Below are 17,408 nucleotides of genomic sequence, written 5' to 3'. Positions count from 1 at the left end.
TCCCCCCGCCGCCCCGCTCCACGCCCGCCGCCTCACGCTCCTCCCAGGCGGAGGGGGCAGCAGCGCCGTGCCGCGGGCGGCACCGCCCGCCCGGCGGCCGCGGGCCCGCGCCGGGCACCGGCCAACGGCCCCAACGGCAGCCGCCGCCCCCCCCCACCTCCCTTCCCCTCCCCTCCCCTCCCCTCAGACGTGAGGCGAACCCCGTCCCCGCCGGGCGCGGGATTAGAGAGGGCTGAACGAATAAATAAACGACGGCGGGGGGGGGGGGGGAGCGCGGGGGGGTGAGGAGGGGAAGAGAAGAGAGAGAAGAGGCGAGGCCGGTGGGAGGAAAGTGAAAGGGAAGCCGGAGAGGGACAGCCGGATGAGCTCAGCCCGGGCGGGCCGGTGCGGCCGCCGATTGGGCGGGAGCGCGTCGCGCAGTCGGACATCGGCGACGGAGGAGATGCCGAGGAGCCGCCCTCCGCCCCAGCCCGCCGGGGCACCGACGCCCCGGGTGCCGCTCTCCGCGGCGCGCTGCGCCCGCCAGGCCTGCTGCCCCGGGCGGCCCGCCAGGTAAGTTCGACGTTCCGGTCAAAACTCCGGCCCCTCTCACCGCTCGGCCCGGTGCCGCAGGGCAGGGCAGCGGGCTGGCAGCGCCGGGGCCGCGGCACCGAGCGCCCTTTGCGGACCGTCGCGCTTCAGGTGGAAGAATCCGTTCCCTAGTGCAGCCGGCACGGCGACGGACCAAAGACGGGCTCACGGCGCTCAGGACAGCGGGCCCTCCTTACACCGGCGGGGGGCTTCGGCCGGCTTTGCTCCCATGGAGTTAAAAAGCCCAACCTCTTGCTAGTCGCAGTCGGTGCTGTAAATATGGTACGGGGCATACACACTGCGTCTGTATTTACATAGAGATGATTCCCTCAGCGTTGGTCTTGACCCACTTTTTAAACCAATGAAAATGAATTTAGTGTGTTTCTTTCATGTTTCTGTCATTGTTTCTGAAGACTGCTTACCGTTTGTTAGAATTTAGCAGGGAAAATGTAAAACTGCTGACGCGAACTGTGTACAGAAAGCCTCTGCAAAGCCGACTTTCTCTGGCCTGTTTCCCATCTGCAGCACACCAAGAACTTTATTAGACGATTCTTGTCAAAAGCAAGATGTTAGGCTCAGTAACTCTGAGGCGTTCAAGTAAATGCCGTTAAACAATAATAAAATTAAAATTACTAATTGGGCTGGAACAAGTTATAAGAAGATGGGTTTAATGCTGCCTGGGATGCTTCCAAAGGGAATATATAGTTTGGTAAACGATGGTGATGAGAATATTTACGTCCCACGCATCAGATTCTCTCCTGTTACGCGGTATCTCCGTCAACATAATCCTCAATAATCAGGGTCCATGTTGAAACCACATCTTCCATTTGTTACATATTTTGCTGCAGCTTAAGCTGCAGCTAAATAACATTCTTTTGCTTCTTTCACCGAGACTCTCCTTTTTTCAAGTTAGCCTCTTAATTCTAGGCATTTACAATGCATTTAGCAGGCTACAGAAATCTAGAAATAGGTTTGTCCCAATTCACAGTTAGATTAACATCCTGCTACATTTATACTACTGCAGGGGTATAAGTGACCTTGAAATAACTAAAAATTGGAGCAGACTGCTCACTTGCAGGCCAGATCTGGCGATGTCCTGGCACAAACAGAGCCCATCTAATAGACTGCATACATTTAAAGAGCTTCAGACAAGTTTATTTGTACATATTCTCACTCATTAGCTAGAGGAACCCTTGGCCTTCTCTATGGACTTGTAGAGTGAGACGTGAGCAGGATGACTACAGATGTGGAAGTGGAGGGTTAACAGGATGCATGCTTCTGGGGGGCGGGGGGGGGGAACCCTTTCCGTAGAGCCAGGCTTGAGGAAAGGGGCAGATACTGGTCTTTGGGTGTGTCAAAAAAATACGGCAGTTCTCCACCCATCCCTCCTCACAGAAACAGTGTGAGGGAAATTCTGTTTACTTGAGTCAGATTATAGCAGTTTAAAGGAAGGTCATGATTTGGGCCTAAACAATTTTGGCTTACTGCCAGCAACTCGTTTTCAAAACTATAAATAGGAATGATTTCAGAGTACTCTGAAAAATAAAAATCAATGGGCAGAAGCAGCCAGCTGAATTGCATTTCAAAATATTTTCAGAATGTCCTTAAATGAGGCAGTGAGATATTATGTAGCACAAGGAATGCCTCTCATAAATACTAACCTAGTTTATTTTTAATGAGGATTGACTACATTTAATTAGGGTTTGAAAGTTTTCATTTTAGAAAACGTAGGTCTCACCCCTGGCTAGAAGAGGTGTTAAATGACCTAATAATCGTTTCCATTTATAGATGCTGCCGCCTGCCGTGATGTTCCATATGATTTGTGCCATTCCCCAAGGACAAAGCGGAGAGATCCTTGGTTTGGACAGTTCCTGCTGTGGCTCCTCCACCAGCCCTCCTCCCAGCTGCCCGCACCAGAAACACAGCTAGGCCTTAACCCATGGCAGTTCCTAGCAGCTGACAGGGCCACCAAAGCTCTTAGTAACTGCTATAATATAAAGCAAATATTCTTTGAGCTCCTTTAATCTGTCCACAAGACTGATCCAGTGCTTATCAGCCTCAGTATTAGCAAGGGGCAGAACTGGTAATTATTGTCATGTCGTAGGTGTTGCTCGTAGACAGTTTCCCAGGCAGTCTTGCCAAATGTCATTTTCCTCCAGTAGCAGCCCTGGGTGTTCAGCTCTTCTGCATATGAAATGTATGATGAAGAGTGACCTGACTTTCACTGTTTGAAAAAATAATGTAGAAAATGCCACCTTAATTGGTTGTTTGCACCATGGAAGAGGCATTTCTTGGAGCAGCTGCCTGTTAGAACCTTCCTACAGACTGTGTTGTTGCATCATAAGTACACCTGGCCTGGCTGGGTTCAAGATCACCCACGGTCTGTGTTTACCATGGTTATTATTTGACCATAAACACATAGTCTTATTCTAAAAGGCAGCCTTGAAGGCAGATTCTCTTGGGTCTGGTAATTTGAGTAGAATAGATCAGCTAGATACATGCTTTAAAGGTCGGGTAGATGTATCTGTGTGGTTTAGGAGCAAACTTTTACTCAGTGATGTTTGGGGTGGGTATTATTTCATTCATAAGTCTTCGGCACATCTCTCTGAAGGAGAATGTGTGTGTACCCATTTATTTAATGGCTGCTGAGTCCAAAGGTGACCTGCAGGACTTGGGCAGCTCTGTGAATTGGTGTAAAGACTTAGAAGACATGAAATTCAGGTGGCCACGCTTGGCCTTAAAAAGCTTTCACTGACAGAGTCTGAATGAAATAACTCTCTGGGGTTCAAAACAGCAGGCATTGTCAGATACAAGGGATTAAAAGGCTTTTTAATGTGGCCTAGTAGTGTACAGAAGATTGGCTTACTTGTATGAGCTCTTCTTTCTTCACATTGATCTTTATTTTGCATTGTGCTTAGTACAACAGAAACTGGAGGCTGAAGCCTTCTTTCCTGAATCATCTCACAGGACTTGGCCCTTTTATTGCTTAGTAAAATCTTTTTCTTTTTTTTTTTTTTTTTTTTTGTGAAGGAGGAATCGATTTTTGCCAGTGTAGCCAGTGTTGAGTAATAGCTGAAGAATACCAAGTTGTAATAATTTTATGAACACTGTATGTGGCCAGGTTGGTGAGAGGAAGTTACTATACAATGGGTTATACTACTTTATATTACTTTCCTGTATAGATGTATTGATCTAACTTAATAGGGAGCTAGCTGATGAAGGAATAAAAGGCAATTCAGTGGTTCCCCTGTGTCAGCTATATGTGGCTAAACCCATGAGGTGGTAATTACAAGAACGATAGCTCCAATTCTGAGGGATGCAGCTGGTTTGTCAGGCTGAGAACTAAAAATCAGAGGATGATAAAGTTGGCAGAGACTGATGGAAGAAATAATTTAACACAGAGGCAGACTTTGCAGAAGAGGCTGGAAAAAGCTGGGCCTTCCTTTTTGCAGGAATGGAATGGTAAGTCATACGGAAGGAAAGGCAAGTGTGTTGACTGTTTTATTGTTTTTAAGATCTATTTTGTCTTAAATGGTTTGGTGCTAAGTAAGTGTTTTGTGGTCAGTACTTAGAGCCATTACTTCACAAGAGACTAAAACTGTAAGGTCTGGGTCTGTCTCGGGTCTGCAGAGGTAATCATGGTTGATACACTGGGGATGCAACCTGAGAACTGGTCTGTGTGTAGCAAAAAAAGACAGCTAGAGATGGGGAGGAACAGTTAACTGTCACTTGTAACAGCAAAATGTAAGCACAGTCACAAGTTTTGTTTTTTCTTTGAAAATTATTTTGTGTATTAATAAGTAGCTTTTAGAATAATAGGTGGGCTTTCACAGACAGGCTTAACCTTGGTGTTTTGATGTAGGGTTTTTTGTTGTTTTGGGTTTGTTTTTTTTTAATATGGCATAGTCAGAAACACAGTATCAAAGGTAAGAAAAAATTTATTACGCAGATACCAGCAATGTAAATATCTCAGTTATGTCTAAAATACCAGTCAGCTCCTGTTGCTCAACTGAAAGATAATACAGAAAAGTGGGGTTTATTTTGTTGTCCTTTTATTCACCATTTATTGTACTGTTGTTTTCACTACTTACCATATATAATTGATTGGTTGTCCCCTGCTGTTACTGTGGATATTTAATACATTGACATGGAAAAGAGACACGTTTTTATGAAAAGGAAAACACAGCTATAAAACTCCTCTTGCATGGAATGGAAGGCTGTGCCATATTTTATGTTGATGCAGCCAGTAATGGCTTTCTGCTCCATGTTCTTATCTACCATCTACACATGTGGATATCCATCCTACACCTCATGTTTTATGAGGCAAGTGCCTAGGAGAGCATTAGGTGCAACGTAGCTCCTTGTGGCCATTCTCCCTCCCTGGAGCAGGCAAGGAGGGCCAGGTTTGTAGGTCAGTTGGCTTGAAACTCAGAAGCACTTAATGGAAGAGTGGTAAATGCTATTGATTAGAATGGTCCAGCATAAACAGGAATCCAAGACCCTCCCTTGAGACTCTGAGGTCTGGGGGGGGTTGAGATCAAAAGAGAACACAGTATTTTGAACAAAATGTGCAAGGGCCCACCCTTCCTGAATTGCACTTTTGGTAGGATGTTCTGTTGTGCAGCTGTAATACTTTACAGAAGGGTTTGGGTTCCACCCACTCCCCGTCTTCCCCCCCCCCCCCCTTTTTTTTTAAATATATGTCATGAGAGAAATTTAATAGATGATTTCATAGGAGTCTCTGATCCTACACTTTTCTCATTGTGCCTGTGTGTTCTATGAGGAGAGCTGTTGACCATTACCAGTTTAAGTCTAGCACCTTTAAGTCATCAGAAGTTCATGTAATGTATTACTTACATTAGATGTAGGTGCCAAAACTGACCTGTAAACCTAAAATTAAATTGGGACTACAAAATTAATTTCACTTAGATTGTGGAAATTAGACTATAAATGGAATTCCTGTGGGAACTGTGTAAACCTTCTTTGACATTGATTTAATGTAATTCTTTTCTTAATAGGGTAACTTTAAATTGTGTAACTAGTACATAGTTTTAACCAGCACAGATTTGTAGTGACTCTTGCAGTAAGATGAGTATTAACAGGAACATTCTGTGGTGTTTCTGAATTCAAGGATTACAGTGTATAGCTTTATTGCAGCTGACTAGAAAGTCATACCCCCTCCCCAAACCTGATCAGATAGGTAACGATGCAAAGCTAACATGTAATTTGTCAAACATCTCCATTCAGTCAATGAGTTTTAATTTATAAAATGCACATGCACAGGACAACATAAAGTTAGGGTAAAGATTTATTTTGTGGTCAAGACTGAATTCAGAATCTGAATTTCAAGGTTAGTACCTGAATCGGATTTTCATGTCCAAATCACAATAATTAACCCCTAATTTGGGAGAATTTTGAATAAAGACTTAATTTTTCAAATTGGACCCAGGAATTCAAGGTCTGGAACAAAAATCTGCGTTCTCTTAATAGGTGGCAAGTGAGTGTGCTTTTTTTATGCATGAAATTCATTTGAGGACTGAAATTATTCTGACTCATTCAAATCTTTGTGCTCTAGATGACAGCATATTTTGCTTGCTAGTAACAGTATTAAAAAGCATATTTTCTTTCCTTTCTTGAGATTTAGAAATACTCTTTTTTTTAAAGAGAACATGTTCGGGTCCGATTCTTCAAGTTTTTCTCCAAATGTGATGGCATTTAGAGGTCTGCAATTACACATGCACTGTCTTTGCGTGAGAGCTTGTTCATTAGATCGTCTCTGCAGGGGAGCATTTAGGGTACTTAAGATAATTTGACCTATGAAAGCATTAATTTTGAATGTGTTACTGAAAGTAACTCAGAATATGCTGACATTCTGTAAAATGTATGACAATGCTTTCAACTGGGGTAAGAATACTCTGAATTCTGGGTCATCTCAAAACTTGCTTCGAGTTTTCTGGGATCTGTTACTCGGCAAGTCTTCTGTATTGTTTAACACAATATTGGCCTGGTCCTTTACTAAGCTGGTAGCTGCAAAAGCAGTTCTAATGCCTGTCGGGCTGTATAAAGAGCACGGCTGTACACCAGACCTCAATCATTTTAGATACTCAAAGTAATCACTAAAAGGCTGCCTTTTGCAACACCGCATTCATGTGAGCCACTATAAAACATCCTCTTGTATTAGTAAAGTTCTTAAAATGAATTAATTCTTCCAGACACAGCATGTGTTGATAGCAGGGTAGCCCTTGCATGTTCATTCTTGCTTCTGCATGCTTTAGGCTGATCTTCTGATCCTGTTAGTTCAATCTCTTAATTGTCTATATGTCCTTCCAAGACGGCACTGCCCTTTCCTTGATGAAGTCAAGTTCTTTGTTCTTTCCAAGGTTTCATTCCAAGGAATGTCAAGGGACAAGCTTTAAGACCCTACTGTACTCTATTTGCAAAGAAAAGTAAAATGTGATGAATGGGAATCCACTTTAAAATAGAAAACTGCACACAAAAACCCTCCACCAGCGAAGACTTGAGAGAGCTTTTGGCAGCTAAAAATATATGCGCATTCTTCTCCTAACTCATAAGAAATAATGGTATGGGAAATATATTTTGCACAAGTATAGTTCCAAAAATGCAAGTTATATTTTAAAAAAAAAAAAAGAGAGAGAGAATCCCAAACTTCATTAACAGAAATTTAGAACATCCTGAAGCCTTGCTGACTCAACCCTACTCAATAATGAAAACAGTTTACATCAACAGAGGGAGGTAGATTTGCCTTTCTGATAAGGTGTAACTTTATAATTGAAAGTACTACTCATAAAATTTGCGTATTGTAGAAGCAGAAATTATAGCCATAGCTTGAGACATTCCCTAGCATGACTAGAGGGGAAGCTACAAGGTAAAGCCTTAAACACTTTACTTTTGCAATCTACAATGAAAGTAGCCATCTATTATTGGATATATTCTGTATTGTAATCATAATAGTGTTAGCTACTAGGACTATAAAAACTATTATGGAACATGAAAAATGCTTAAGCTGTAAAAAGCGTATTTGTATGATTCTATAGATACTCTGAACAAAACACAGTGTGCTTCAATAAAAAGAAAATGCAATTTCATTTGCCCCTGTCAGTAATAAGTATTTCTAGCTGCATTGCTTTTGTTTCTTGCATGGGAAAGAACAGCAGAGTACAGAGGCTGAATAGGTGTTCGTGCTGCAGCTGACTCCACAAAGAGCATATGTTAAACAAGTTCTTCCTGGACACAGAATTCTGCCTGAACAGAGATAGCTGCAAGGTCAGAGCCAAGCATGAAAAATATCTCCCTTTCAAATTAAAGCTTTTATATGCACGACAAGGAGATGTATAGTGTTGTTTGGTGCAGTGCTGGATATACTGAATAACTTGTTCACTCACCAAAGGGAATTGGATTACTTTTGAAATCCACATCTGAATGTAGGACCAGATATTAAAGAAAGTCAAAGTTGGCTTGGTTTGTTCGAGTAAGAGAAAACAGAATTGAAGAAAATATTTCCCAGTAGAAGTTCAGTGAAAATATGCTGTAAGTCCAGCATTCCAAAATTGAATCTTTAGTCTTTATTTTCTTTCCAGTGAATGTATGCGTGATCCAGTAATAACAAAAGTTACCAGAAACATATTTTAGTAAAACCTCATTAATCAGTATACCTGATGCTCATTACATTTAATGAGAAATCACTGAGCAAATGTGCTCATTAGTGACTTACTGGACAGCTTTGTGAAAGGTACTTGACTAAACTCCGTTTCAGTTACTATACATTTAACAAGCTCCATGAATAGCTATGGTCTCCCTGCTTCCTGTTTCCCAGGCGCACTGGCAGTATGTCTGAAAGGTTATAAAACGATAACCCTCAGTATGGAGGTTGCAGACCAGACTGGTTGTTGATCAGGGTGCTGAAATCTTGGATCCCACATCCTCCCCTGCTGTTTCTCATGCTATGCGTGCACTTGGCAAGCTGCTGCTTCGTGTGGCATGTCTCCCTGGCGTTCACAAGCTACACAGCCCTTCAGCGTCTTACCATTTGAATAGTCAGTCGAGGCTTCGGAAAGCCTCCCGAACCCACGTCCCTGCCTCCTGACTGCTTTTGTTTTGTATTTGCACACTGTGCCCATAAGGGCAGTGGGCTCCTGATTCATTATAGGACTATATGGAACAGTAACAGAACTGGGGTTGAAGTGTTCACTCGAGAGAATTAGTTCCTCTGCTCTGAGCCTGCTCTCCCTCCAGTGCTTCCAATGGAATGGAAAAGCACCCTGTTCACTCATCAGCCTGACCACCATTTGTATCTACCAGTAGTTGTTACTGTGATGCTTCCTTGAATTCCCAAGTTTAAACATCTTGGAGTCCCAAGTCCAAGAGGCCAAGGAGAAGCTGGTGCTATTTATAATGAAAACAGCTTCCATGAGGAAAAAAATGACGACTCCAGAGCAAATAAGGCTATGCAGATATCTATCTATTTGGTTTGTTTTGGATAATGGAAAAGTAGTCTGTACAAAGAAAAAGCCGTACCTCTTAATTTTTTGTGGTGGTCAGACATTCTGGAGTTGTATTTTAGTCAACGAACAGCTTTATTTAAGTCTTCTTCTAAAAACCTAGTATTGCTGGGATACTAGTTAAAATCAGAAGACTCGGTGCAATGGGCCCAGTTCCTATCCCATCCATTAGTGAACACAGATACTTGGTCATCCCGCTTTCAAAAAAAAAGCAACAAAAAGGAATCCCATAGTTTATATTCCAGGAGCTGGTCCGTCACGCGTTTCTTTTTTTAAAAATAAACCCGACAACGTCCACCTTTCAGTCAATCCTCTGGGCCAAGACCTGCAGGGACTACACCCAGAGCGGCCCCCGACCGCAGCAGGCCGGGGCTGGGCGGGAGCCTCCTGAAACGGCCCATTGTGCCGGGACAGCGCCTCGCACGCCGGGGTGCGACATCGCGGTGGAGGAGGAGGAGAAGGAGGTGGAGGAGGAGGAGGAGGGTGGTCGCCGTCCTCCCCCGCGGTGCTCGGGCACGCCTCGAGGAGCAGCTCCCGCCCCGCCCGCGGCAGCCGCCCACTGGCCCAAAAGGCGGCGGTTGCTCCCAGCCCACCGCTCGAGTCCCAGCGCCCCGTGACGCCCAGCCCGCCCCGCCGCCCCCTCGCCCGTTCTCCCCGACCAGCTCCTCCTCCTCCTCCTCCTCCTCCCCGGCCGGAGCCGGCGCTGCCCCCGCCCCTCGAGGCGGCGAGGTCCGGGAGAAGATGGCGGCGGCCGCCGGCTGGGCCCTGCTGGGCCTGGCGCTGTGGCTGTGCGCGGCGGCCGGGGCCGCCGAGCCGGAGGGGAAGCGGCGAGCGGGGCCGGCCAAGAAGAAGGACATTCGGGACTACAACGACGCGGACATGGCTCGGCTGCTGGAGCAGTGGGAGGTGCGGGGAGGGGCCGGGGACCCGCGGCGGGGCTGCGCCTCCCGGAGCCCGCAGGGGGGACCCGGCGTTTGCCGGGGAGCGGGCGGGCCGCGCTGCCGGCGCGGAGCAACCCGGTCGGGCGGCCGCTCGGCGGTCGGGCGGCCGCTCCGCCCGGCCCCGCGGCGCCTCCGCCGGGGGAAGGTGGGAGGTTTGGCGCCCGCGGCCCGGCCGTCCTTCCCCCGGGCCTAGCTGGGGCCCTGGCCTGGAATGGGCGGGAGGGAGGGATCCCCGAAGCCTCGTGGCGTTAGGGTGGCAGGCGGCGGGTTCCTTCCTCTGAGGCTCCGGGTTCCTCTGTGTGTGTGCGGGGGGGGTTGTTTGCAAAATCTGGGCGAGCGGGCACGGAAGGGGGTCCTGGGGAACTGCCCTCTCCCCGGGTGCCTACAGCTCGCCCTGCTGCCCCCTTCCCTCCTCCCAGCGCCTGAGCCCCAAACACATGCTGCCGATGCAGGCCAACAGCCAGGTTTGACGTAAATGCCGCTCTTCTGGGGTATAAAGGGATATATGTTTTATGGCCAAAGGGCGGATAGCGGGAGAAATACTCAATTCACGTTTACAGAGTACTATGTAGTTGGTTTTTTGGTTTGGTGTTTCCTTCCTTGCCACTCCTCGTTTGAATGGCGGCTTCTAATTCCAGCTCTCTCTTGTCGCCCTTCATCCCGCTGCCTTAACTTTCTTTGACAGTTCCCCATCACTCTTTTCTCCATGTGGTTGTCATGCCACTGTTCAGTTCTTTTCGCTATTTTTGTCTTCCATCCTCTTCTGATAAATGCCAAAGCGCTCATGTGTTATGTTATTCTGTCCCATGAGGCTGTTCCCTAGAATGTTTTGCACAAAAACTGCAGGAAATAATAGAGTGAAAACTTCTGTCTCCTGTAACACCAGTTACAGCTGTTAGTCAAGGTGGAGAAGTAGGTTTTGTACGTGTAATATAGGTAAAGTAACTTCCGTGAGAAGTAAGGATGTCTGCCTTGGACCTGGTTGGCAGGTTTGTGGACTTGTGCATCCCATGGACTGTTGCTGTGTATCTCCCTTTAGTAAGGGAGATTCTTAGAAAATTGAGTTAAAATTTTAAATAAAATTATGTAAAAAGCTCAAAGTTCACCTTTCTGTTAGTGGTATCAGCCAAGGACCAGGTAGTCCCAGCTGCTGAAAAATCAAGGCTTAAATGATAATATTGGCCAACTTCAACCAAACTGGGCATTGTAGGAAAAATCTTAAAAGGTGAGCATCTCCGAGTTTTTGAATTGGATGCCTGGATGAAAGGGAGACTCAAGTTAATGCTGTCGTGATTCTTCGGCTGCGTATTCTGTTCCAGCCATGTGGCAGGCAGTGTCAGGAGGCTGCTCAGGGTTTTTCCTCTTTAGCTGGAGCAGGTCTCTGATCCAGTTCACCATGTGCTGCACAAATGCTTGTAGCCATGTTGCATGCAGATGTGGCTGAGCAGCTAGGGAGTTGGCTGCTTGGGTTGGCATTGCCACTGAGGAAATGCGCATACAGCCAGAGCCTTAGAAGAAAAAAGTTGCTGAAGCAGGGGCTCAACAATTAACGGTTGTTTGGTCTTCTGTATGGCAGCTTCTGATGGTCAGCTGTATGGCATTTTGCCTGATGGTAGTGAGAACACATATAAGGAACATGAAAGACTCGAGGGGGTGGTGGCTGGAGGATAGAGGAGGAGAAAAGGCATGAGTGGACTTGATGGGGTGGGATGAGAAACAAAGGGGCCATTATGAATTTGGATAAGAGCAGGAATTAATGTTCGAGAGCGAGGGGCACAGGGCACAGATCTGTACAGAATCAAGTGTCATTGCTTTCAAGTGAGTGAGATGACTCCTAATATTTTTTATTTCCCTGGCAATTAGTCAAAAAGCATTGGAGGATGGTGGCTGTAACATCCTTGGGTTCAGCCACAAGCCTGGCAAGGCTGAGGCTGTGGCTCCAGCAGCCTTCCCAAAAGGAGAAGCCACCTCTCCGTTCAGGCTCTTGTGCTGCCCCTTGCGCTGTGCTGGCGCAACCACGTGCATGACTGCCTGGTGAACTGGGAGAGTGATCTAGTGGAAAATGAGCATGGGGAATGGGGAAAAGAGATAGAGGCTGCTTCAGCAGCTCAGTTGCACAACTAGAGCTTGAAGGAAGCCACCTAGGGATTTCCCCTCATGGAAGGGGACTCTCCAGCAGCCTTGAGTCCAGAGGAGCTGGAAACGGAACTGAGAATCTGGTCTGGAGGTCTTTCTGTTACTGAAATGTCATATTCTTAAAATAGTTCATTATTGTTATAAGCTCAGGGTTTCTCAGGCTTGACTCTAAGCTAAGATCAATGAATAGGCTGAGGAATTAGGTGAAATATGTTGCTAATATTTTTAAAAATAAAAATCCAGGGCATTAATGAGAAATGCATGAGAATGGGAGCAGAGGGGAGGAGAAGGAATATATAGCTATTACTGTATCTATGTAATGCTTTCCCTCTGAAGCCTCATGTTAATGTTTAAATGAATGAATCTGCTACACATTTCAAAGCAAAAGCTTACACTTCTTCCAGTCATTTACTTTGTAGATAGCTTTATAAATACAAAACTGCATGATAGTTTGTACAGGATCAAGAAGAGAAGTGTTGTGTAGGGGAGCTTTCGACTGCTGCTTATATTTCTATTCAAACTGTAACAATACAGCTTTGTGAGCATTTAGTTGAATAGTTAAGTGGAAAATAGATAATATATGTTAGTAGATCGTGTTGTCACTGAATCCAAAGTCAATTTCTGTATTGTGTAAGGAGTATTTGGAAATATTTGTTTCTGCCTTTCCCTTTCAAAACTGTGAAATAAGTGGTTTTGCACTAGCCAAACTGATCTAAAATTAGGATTGATTTGCTTTTACCTCTGAAGAGTGTTTTTCAGTCAGTCCTGTAAGATTTTGTATTTTCACTGTACTTTACCAGTATGAGCATTTTTCAGCTTCCTTTAAGGTAAGTATTGTTCCCACTTAGTGAGGGCAGTGGGACTTTCCTGGGGCTCTCCTTTGCTCCCAGTTCAGTTAATATGGAATTTGCAAAGGCATGTGAACTACTTGAAAGCATGCTTCAGACTTGCAAAATTGAAACAGATACATTATTAGTAAGAAAAGAAAGGATAAAATCTAAGGCTTCTACAACTTTTATTCTGTGGTAACTAAATTTTAAACTGTCTTGTCAGAAAGGCAACAAACTACATAATCGAGATGGTAAGAGAACGCAGGTCACTTGAATGAAACCTTAACCTTTAAACGGTATGGGATGCTTCCCGTAGTGGGATGTTGTAAGAGGACAATGTTGAGTTTGCATATGTGTATGTGCAGAGATGAGAAGGTAATGTGTACTTAGATCTAAAAATCAAGCTTGGCTTCTTACCTTTGAGGCTTCTGAAGGGAATATCTTTAAATGCTGCTACAGTTCATGGTCCTAATGAAGTGATGCATATTTTCACTAAATTCTTGAAGGCAAAACACCACCTAAAATATCTTCCTGAATTCCTGCTGATTTAGTAGTGCTTGGGTGGATGCCAGTATAAGACTTCTGGGTTTTTCTGTTTTGTTTGGTTTTTTTACTTTTTAATTCTATGATACAAATACTGTTTAAGAAATCAAGTTCTGGCTCCATGTAAGTTGTCACTATATGCACTCCTCTCTGTCGTGAGCCGTTTTAAGGGGCAGCAGTTTGAATTCTGCCTTTCCAAATACTTAAATGCCTGTCAACCTGAGCAGAGGCATCAGAAGTTTTTTCTTTCCTGTGACATGAGCATTGAAATTCTGAATTCTTGTGGTTCTATTTGTTTAAAGACACAAAGTAGGGAAAATTAAATTATCACACGTTTGCATGATTCCCAGAAGGGAGTTTTGACCTCTGAAAGCAATATGCAGATGAACACTTTTATTTATGTGCATATGAGTCTTATTAGTACAACTTTCTCAGTTCATCTCATATGCTTAATAAATGTCTGTGAAACTGTGAAGAAAAAACATACTCTTTTATGAAATACTTAGGTGGAGTTGTATTGAATTAGCCTTAAGACTGAAAGATTTCTCAGTACATGGTAAAATGAGATTCTATCTGTCAGTACGAAAATGTGCATCATTTTGAAGTGGGAAGTTTTAAATAGAAAGAGCACTCTTGGTGAAGTATCCTGAAACAAACTCCATTATTTCTTTTGGTTTGAGAATCTCCATCATTAAACTAAAAAATACTTCTCTTTAGCAAAGCAGTTACTCTCTAAACAATGGGAAATTTCAAAAAAGAACAGCTTTGTGGAACAGTTGCACTTAAAGCTTCCTTTTCCTTTTCAAAACAGAAAGATGATGACATTGAAGAAGGGGATCTTCCCGAACACAAGAGGCCTCCAGCACCAATAGATTTCTCAAAAATTGATCCAGGCAAGCCTGAAAGTATCCTGAAGCTGACGAAAAAGGGGAAGACTTTGATGATGTTTGTCACAGTGTCGGGAAATCCCACAGAAAAGGAGACTGAAGAAATTACTAGCTTGTGGCAGGGCAGTCTCTTCAATGCAAACTATGACGTGCAAAGGTAAGCTGTTGTATGCAAGGATAAAGTTCTTGCTTTTACAGAACCCTTGTATCTTTCTTCATTAAAATCTTTTCAACTGTTCATCCTGTGCCCTTCCCCACCTCCATCGTCCGTCACTATTTCTTCATTTCTGTATCAGTTTATATGCCAATTTGTTTTAAGTCACGCTACAAAAATTCTGGTGTGGTGCACAAATCTTTTTAACACTTACATGTGATGTATATATAGCCTAGTTTCTTTTTTATCTCATTACCTTTCAGCTATTTATCAGTTTTAGCTGCAGTAGTTTGCCTTTATGTGCTTGGTGGAAAACATCGCACTTGGAAGACTTGTCACCACAAAAGGCTTTTTGTTCCCCTGGCTAAAAAATGTGATTTTTCTCTTAGAGAGGATCATTTTGAAACAGAGGGATGTTGCGCTCTTGTATTGAGGCTGAGAAGGGTTGCAGTAAGTGTATAAAGCAAATTTAATGCCCGTTAGTGGATTTTATGTAGTGCCAAATTAATTCTTCAGTTTTCTTCGTTTTCTTACTCCTCCTTTGTTATTTGTAAACTTAATATGTTTTATTCTTACACGTGCTAGAAAATTATTCTCTTGTCCCCATCCCCAGGCAACAGCAAGACCAGCTTCTTGCTCTTAAATGTATGCCTCAGTCATGGAGGTGATCCGAATTAAGCAAAATGTTGTAGTGCTTGAAGGGCACAGAGCTAACTGAAAAAATACATATCTTTCCTCTAGGTTTATTGTTGGCTCAAATCGTGCCATCTTTATGTTACGTGATGGCGGTTACGCCTGGGAGATCAAAGACTTTCTGATAAACCAAGAAAGGTGTGCGGATGTTACTCTGGAAGGTCAGGTTTATCCTGGCAAAGGAGCAGAAGAAAATGAGAAAGTGAAAAACAAAACAAAACCTGAAAAAGCAAGGAAGAAAAAAGATGCAGACAAGAAATCTAATAGCATCAAAGAGGACAACCGAGCAACCAAACAGAGAGAGGATCTATGACAGACGCGTTAACCAGACTGAATGCTGCTCTGCTGTTCCTTGGAGGGAAACTAATTTTCCATACAATTCCTGGCTTTATTGGGGGGGAAGGAAAGAAGCAGAGATTACTGATGTTGAAAGACTTCTATGTTGAAATACACCAGTTTACTTATTAATATGGGCCATTTGTTTAGTTACAGGAAAGGTAATGTTTAATACCAGCGATTGACTACTTTAGTTTGTAATTTTTTATGCTTTTGTTGTTGTTTAAAATAAACAAACAAATCTGTGTGTCTAACATCACAAGCTTAATTTAAGTCGAAAAGAAGAAATAGAATACACCGATGTTCATCTATAGTAGCCGCATCCATCTTGGGTACGCAAGTTGGTTGTTGATTCATAGATGCTGTTAGATAGCAGAGTACAGCGCTAAAAGATTCTCTTGGAAGCCTCTTTTCTAGACTCAGTTGGCAAAACTGCCTAAAATTGCAAAGAATAGTGTTACAGTGGCCAAAGATGCCTAAAATTACGGTGTTTAGGATGTGTCTGGTTAGACTGCCTGTTTCTTTATAAAATAAACAAAACTGAGTCTGTATGTCCCAGAAATCCACAGAAGTTCTTAGAAGCATGGTGGAAGAAGATAAGGCACATACTTGGCTAATGCACTCCAGTGCAGAAAGGAGGTTCTGTACCCATCAGAAGTGATGATGGGATGTTAATGAATTATAGCACCTGTGTGAGCAGTGCGGGGGTGAAAGGAAAAGTCAGATTCATGCCGTTCAGATTGCTATTGCTGCCAAAGAACTGTGCCTGTGGAAGCGAATGTTATGTATGCCCCATTATCTAGACAGTGAGCTAGAAGAAATAGCTTTAACTCTGAAATGAATTCATTTTACTGGTTTAAGGTTTTGTTTAAATCTCTGAAAAAGCACTAGTTACAGTACAGAGTTAAAGTTTGAGTTAGACCTATCACTGATGTTTAATAACCAGATCAGGTTCGGGGGAGTTTTTTGGGTACGGATTCCTGACTGACATGGTTGATTGTAAATGAACATTTGATTTAAATGCTATGAAGTTTGATGTATGGGAGCAAATGTGACTTCTCTTTGAAAGACTTTGTATAACTGGGAAGGTTTTGTTATTATTCAGATTGTATTCAGTTAAGTCCATTGCTTAGAATTGTTTTCCCTTCTGCCTTATTATCTGTTAAGGACTAAATGCACCTAGTATGTATGGTCCACATCATTTTCCAGGGGATGAGCACAGTATTAACTGTCTTCATTCGTTACTACTAAGATGTTACTTTGACTCTTTATTTAAGGTGCTAAAATCCAAGTGTTTTGGATAAAAGGTCCCAACTGAACCATAATGGTTGATCTTGTGGAATACTTCAGTATCAAAAGTTGGAAGCTGTGACTTACTGAGTGCTTGTTCTAAAATAAAAGATGTCACTAAACTTACTGTCTCACTGAGTAGTAAAATGCCTTAGTTAGGTATTCGGAAGACAGACTAACTTGTCTTTGGTTTCTGTACGTGAGGACTAAATGATGTTGATGATGGTTCCAGGTGATCAGTTTATTTAATTTTAATTATATTTGTATAAATTTAGGATTAAAGAAACCTTTCTGGCCACACTTCATTAAACAGGTCTGTGCCTGTTTGTCTGAGTGGAAAAGTGAAAATCATGTGTTTCTTCAGGTTTACTTCTGTATTACTTCTATATTCTACTATTAACCCAAATGTGTAGCGGAATTGAGAAGAGTCCCTGTAGATGCTTGGATATTGCATTACATTAAGGAGAGATGTGCAGTCCATTTCTTGTCCAGAACTAATTTATCATTTT

At 43.4% G+C, this 17,408-nt stretch overlaps 1 protein-coding gene and 1 long non-coding RNA gene across 2 annotated transcripts; both read left to right on the top strand.

Moving 5' to 3' along the window:
- The first annotated feature begins 111 nt into the window (after positions 1–111).
- Positions 112–7,725, top strand: LOC142039023 (uncharacterized). The gene is made up of 3 exons (XR_012652780.1): positions 112–552; positions 2,359–4,032; positions 6,951–7,725. It is a non-coding gene; the product is annotated as an uncharacterized LOC142039023 (long non-coding RNA).
- A 2,058-nt stretch (positions 7,726–9,783) lies between these two features.
- MESD (mesoderm development LRP chaperone) lies at positions 9,784–17,199 on the top strand. Its single transcript, XM_075045118.1, has 3 exons — positions 9,784–9,995; positions 14,351–14,583; positions 15,322–17,199. The coding sequence occupies exons 1-3, from the start codon at positions 9,831–9,833 to the stop codon at positions 15,584–15,586; spliced, it is 663 nt and encodes a 220-aa protein (XP_074901219.1). The 5' UTR covers positions 9,784–9,830; the 3' UTR covers positions 15,587–17,199.
- Positions 17,200–17,408: the final 209 nt, after the last annotated feature.

Source organism: Buteo buteo, chromosome 13 (genome assembly GCF_964188355.1).
Source record: "Buteo buteo chromosome 13, bButBut1.hap1.1, whole genome shotgun sequence".
NCBI lineage: Eukaryota > Metazoa > Chordata > Aves > Accipitriformes > Accipitridae > Buteo > Buteo buteo.
This window is presented reverse-complemented; position numbering and strand designations above follow the sequence as displayed.

Coding starts and splice junctions, on each gene's coding strand:
- MESD (XM_075045118.1), top strand. CDS start 9,831: ATGGCGGCGGCCGCCGGCTGGGCCCTGCTGGGCCTGGCGCTGTGGCTG. Junction 9,996..14,350: donor GGCTGCTGGAGCAGTGGGAG/GTGCGGGGAGGG, acceptor TTTTCAAAACAG/AAAGATGATGACATTGAAGA. Junction 14,584..15,321: donor GCAAACTATGACGTGCAAAG/GTAAGCTGTTGT, acceptor TCTTTCCTCTAG/GTTTATTGTTGGCTCAAATC.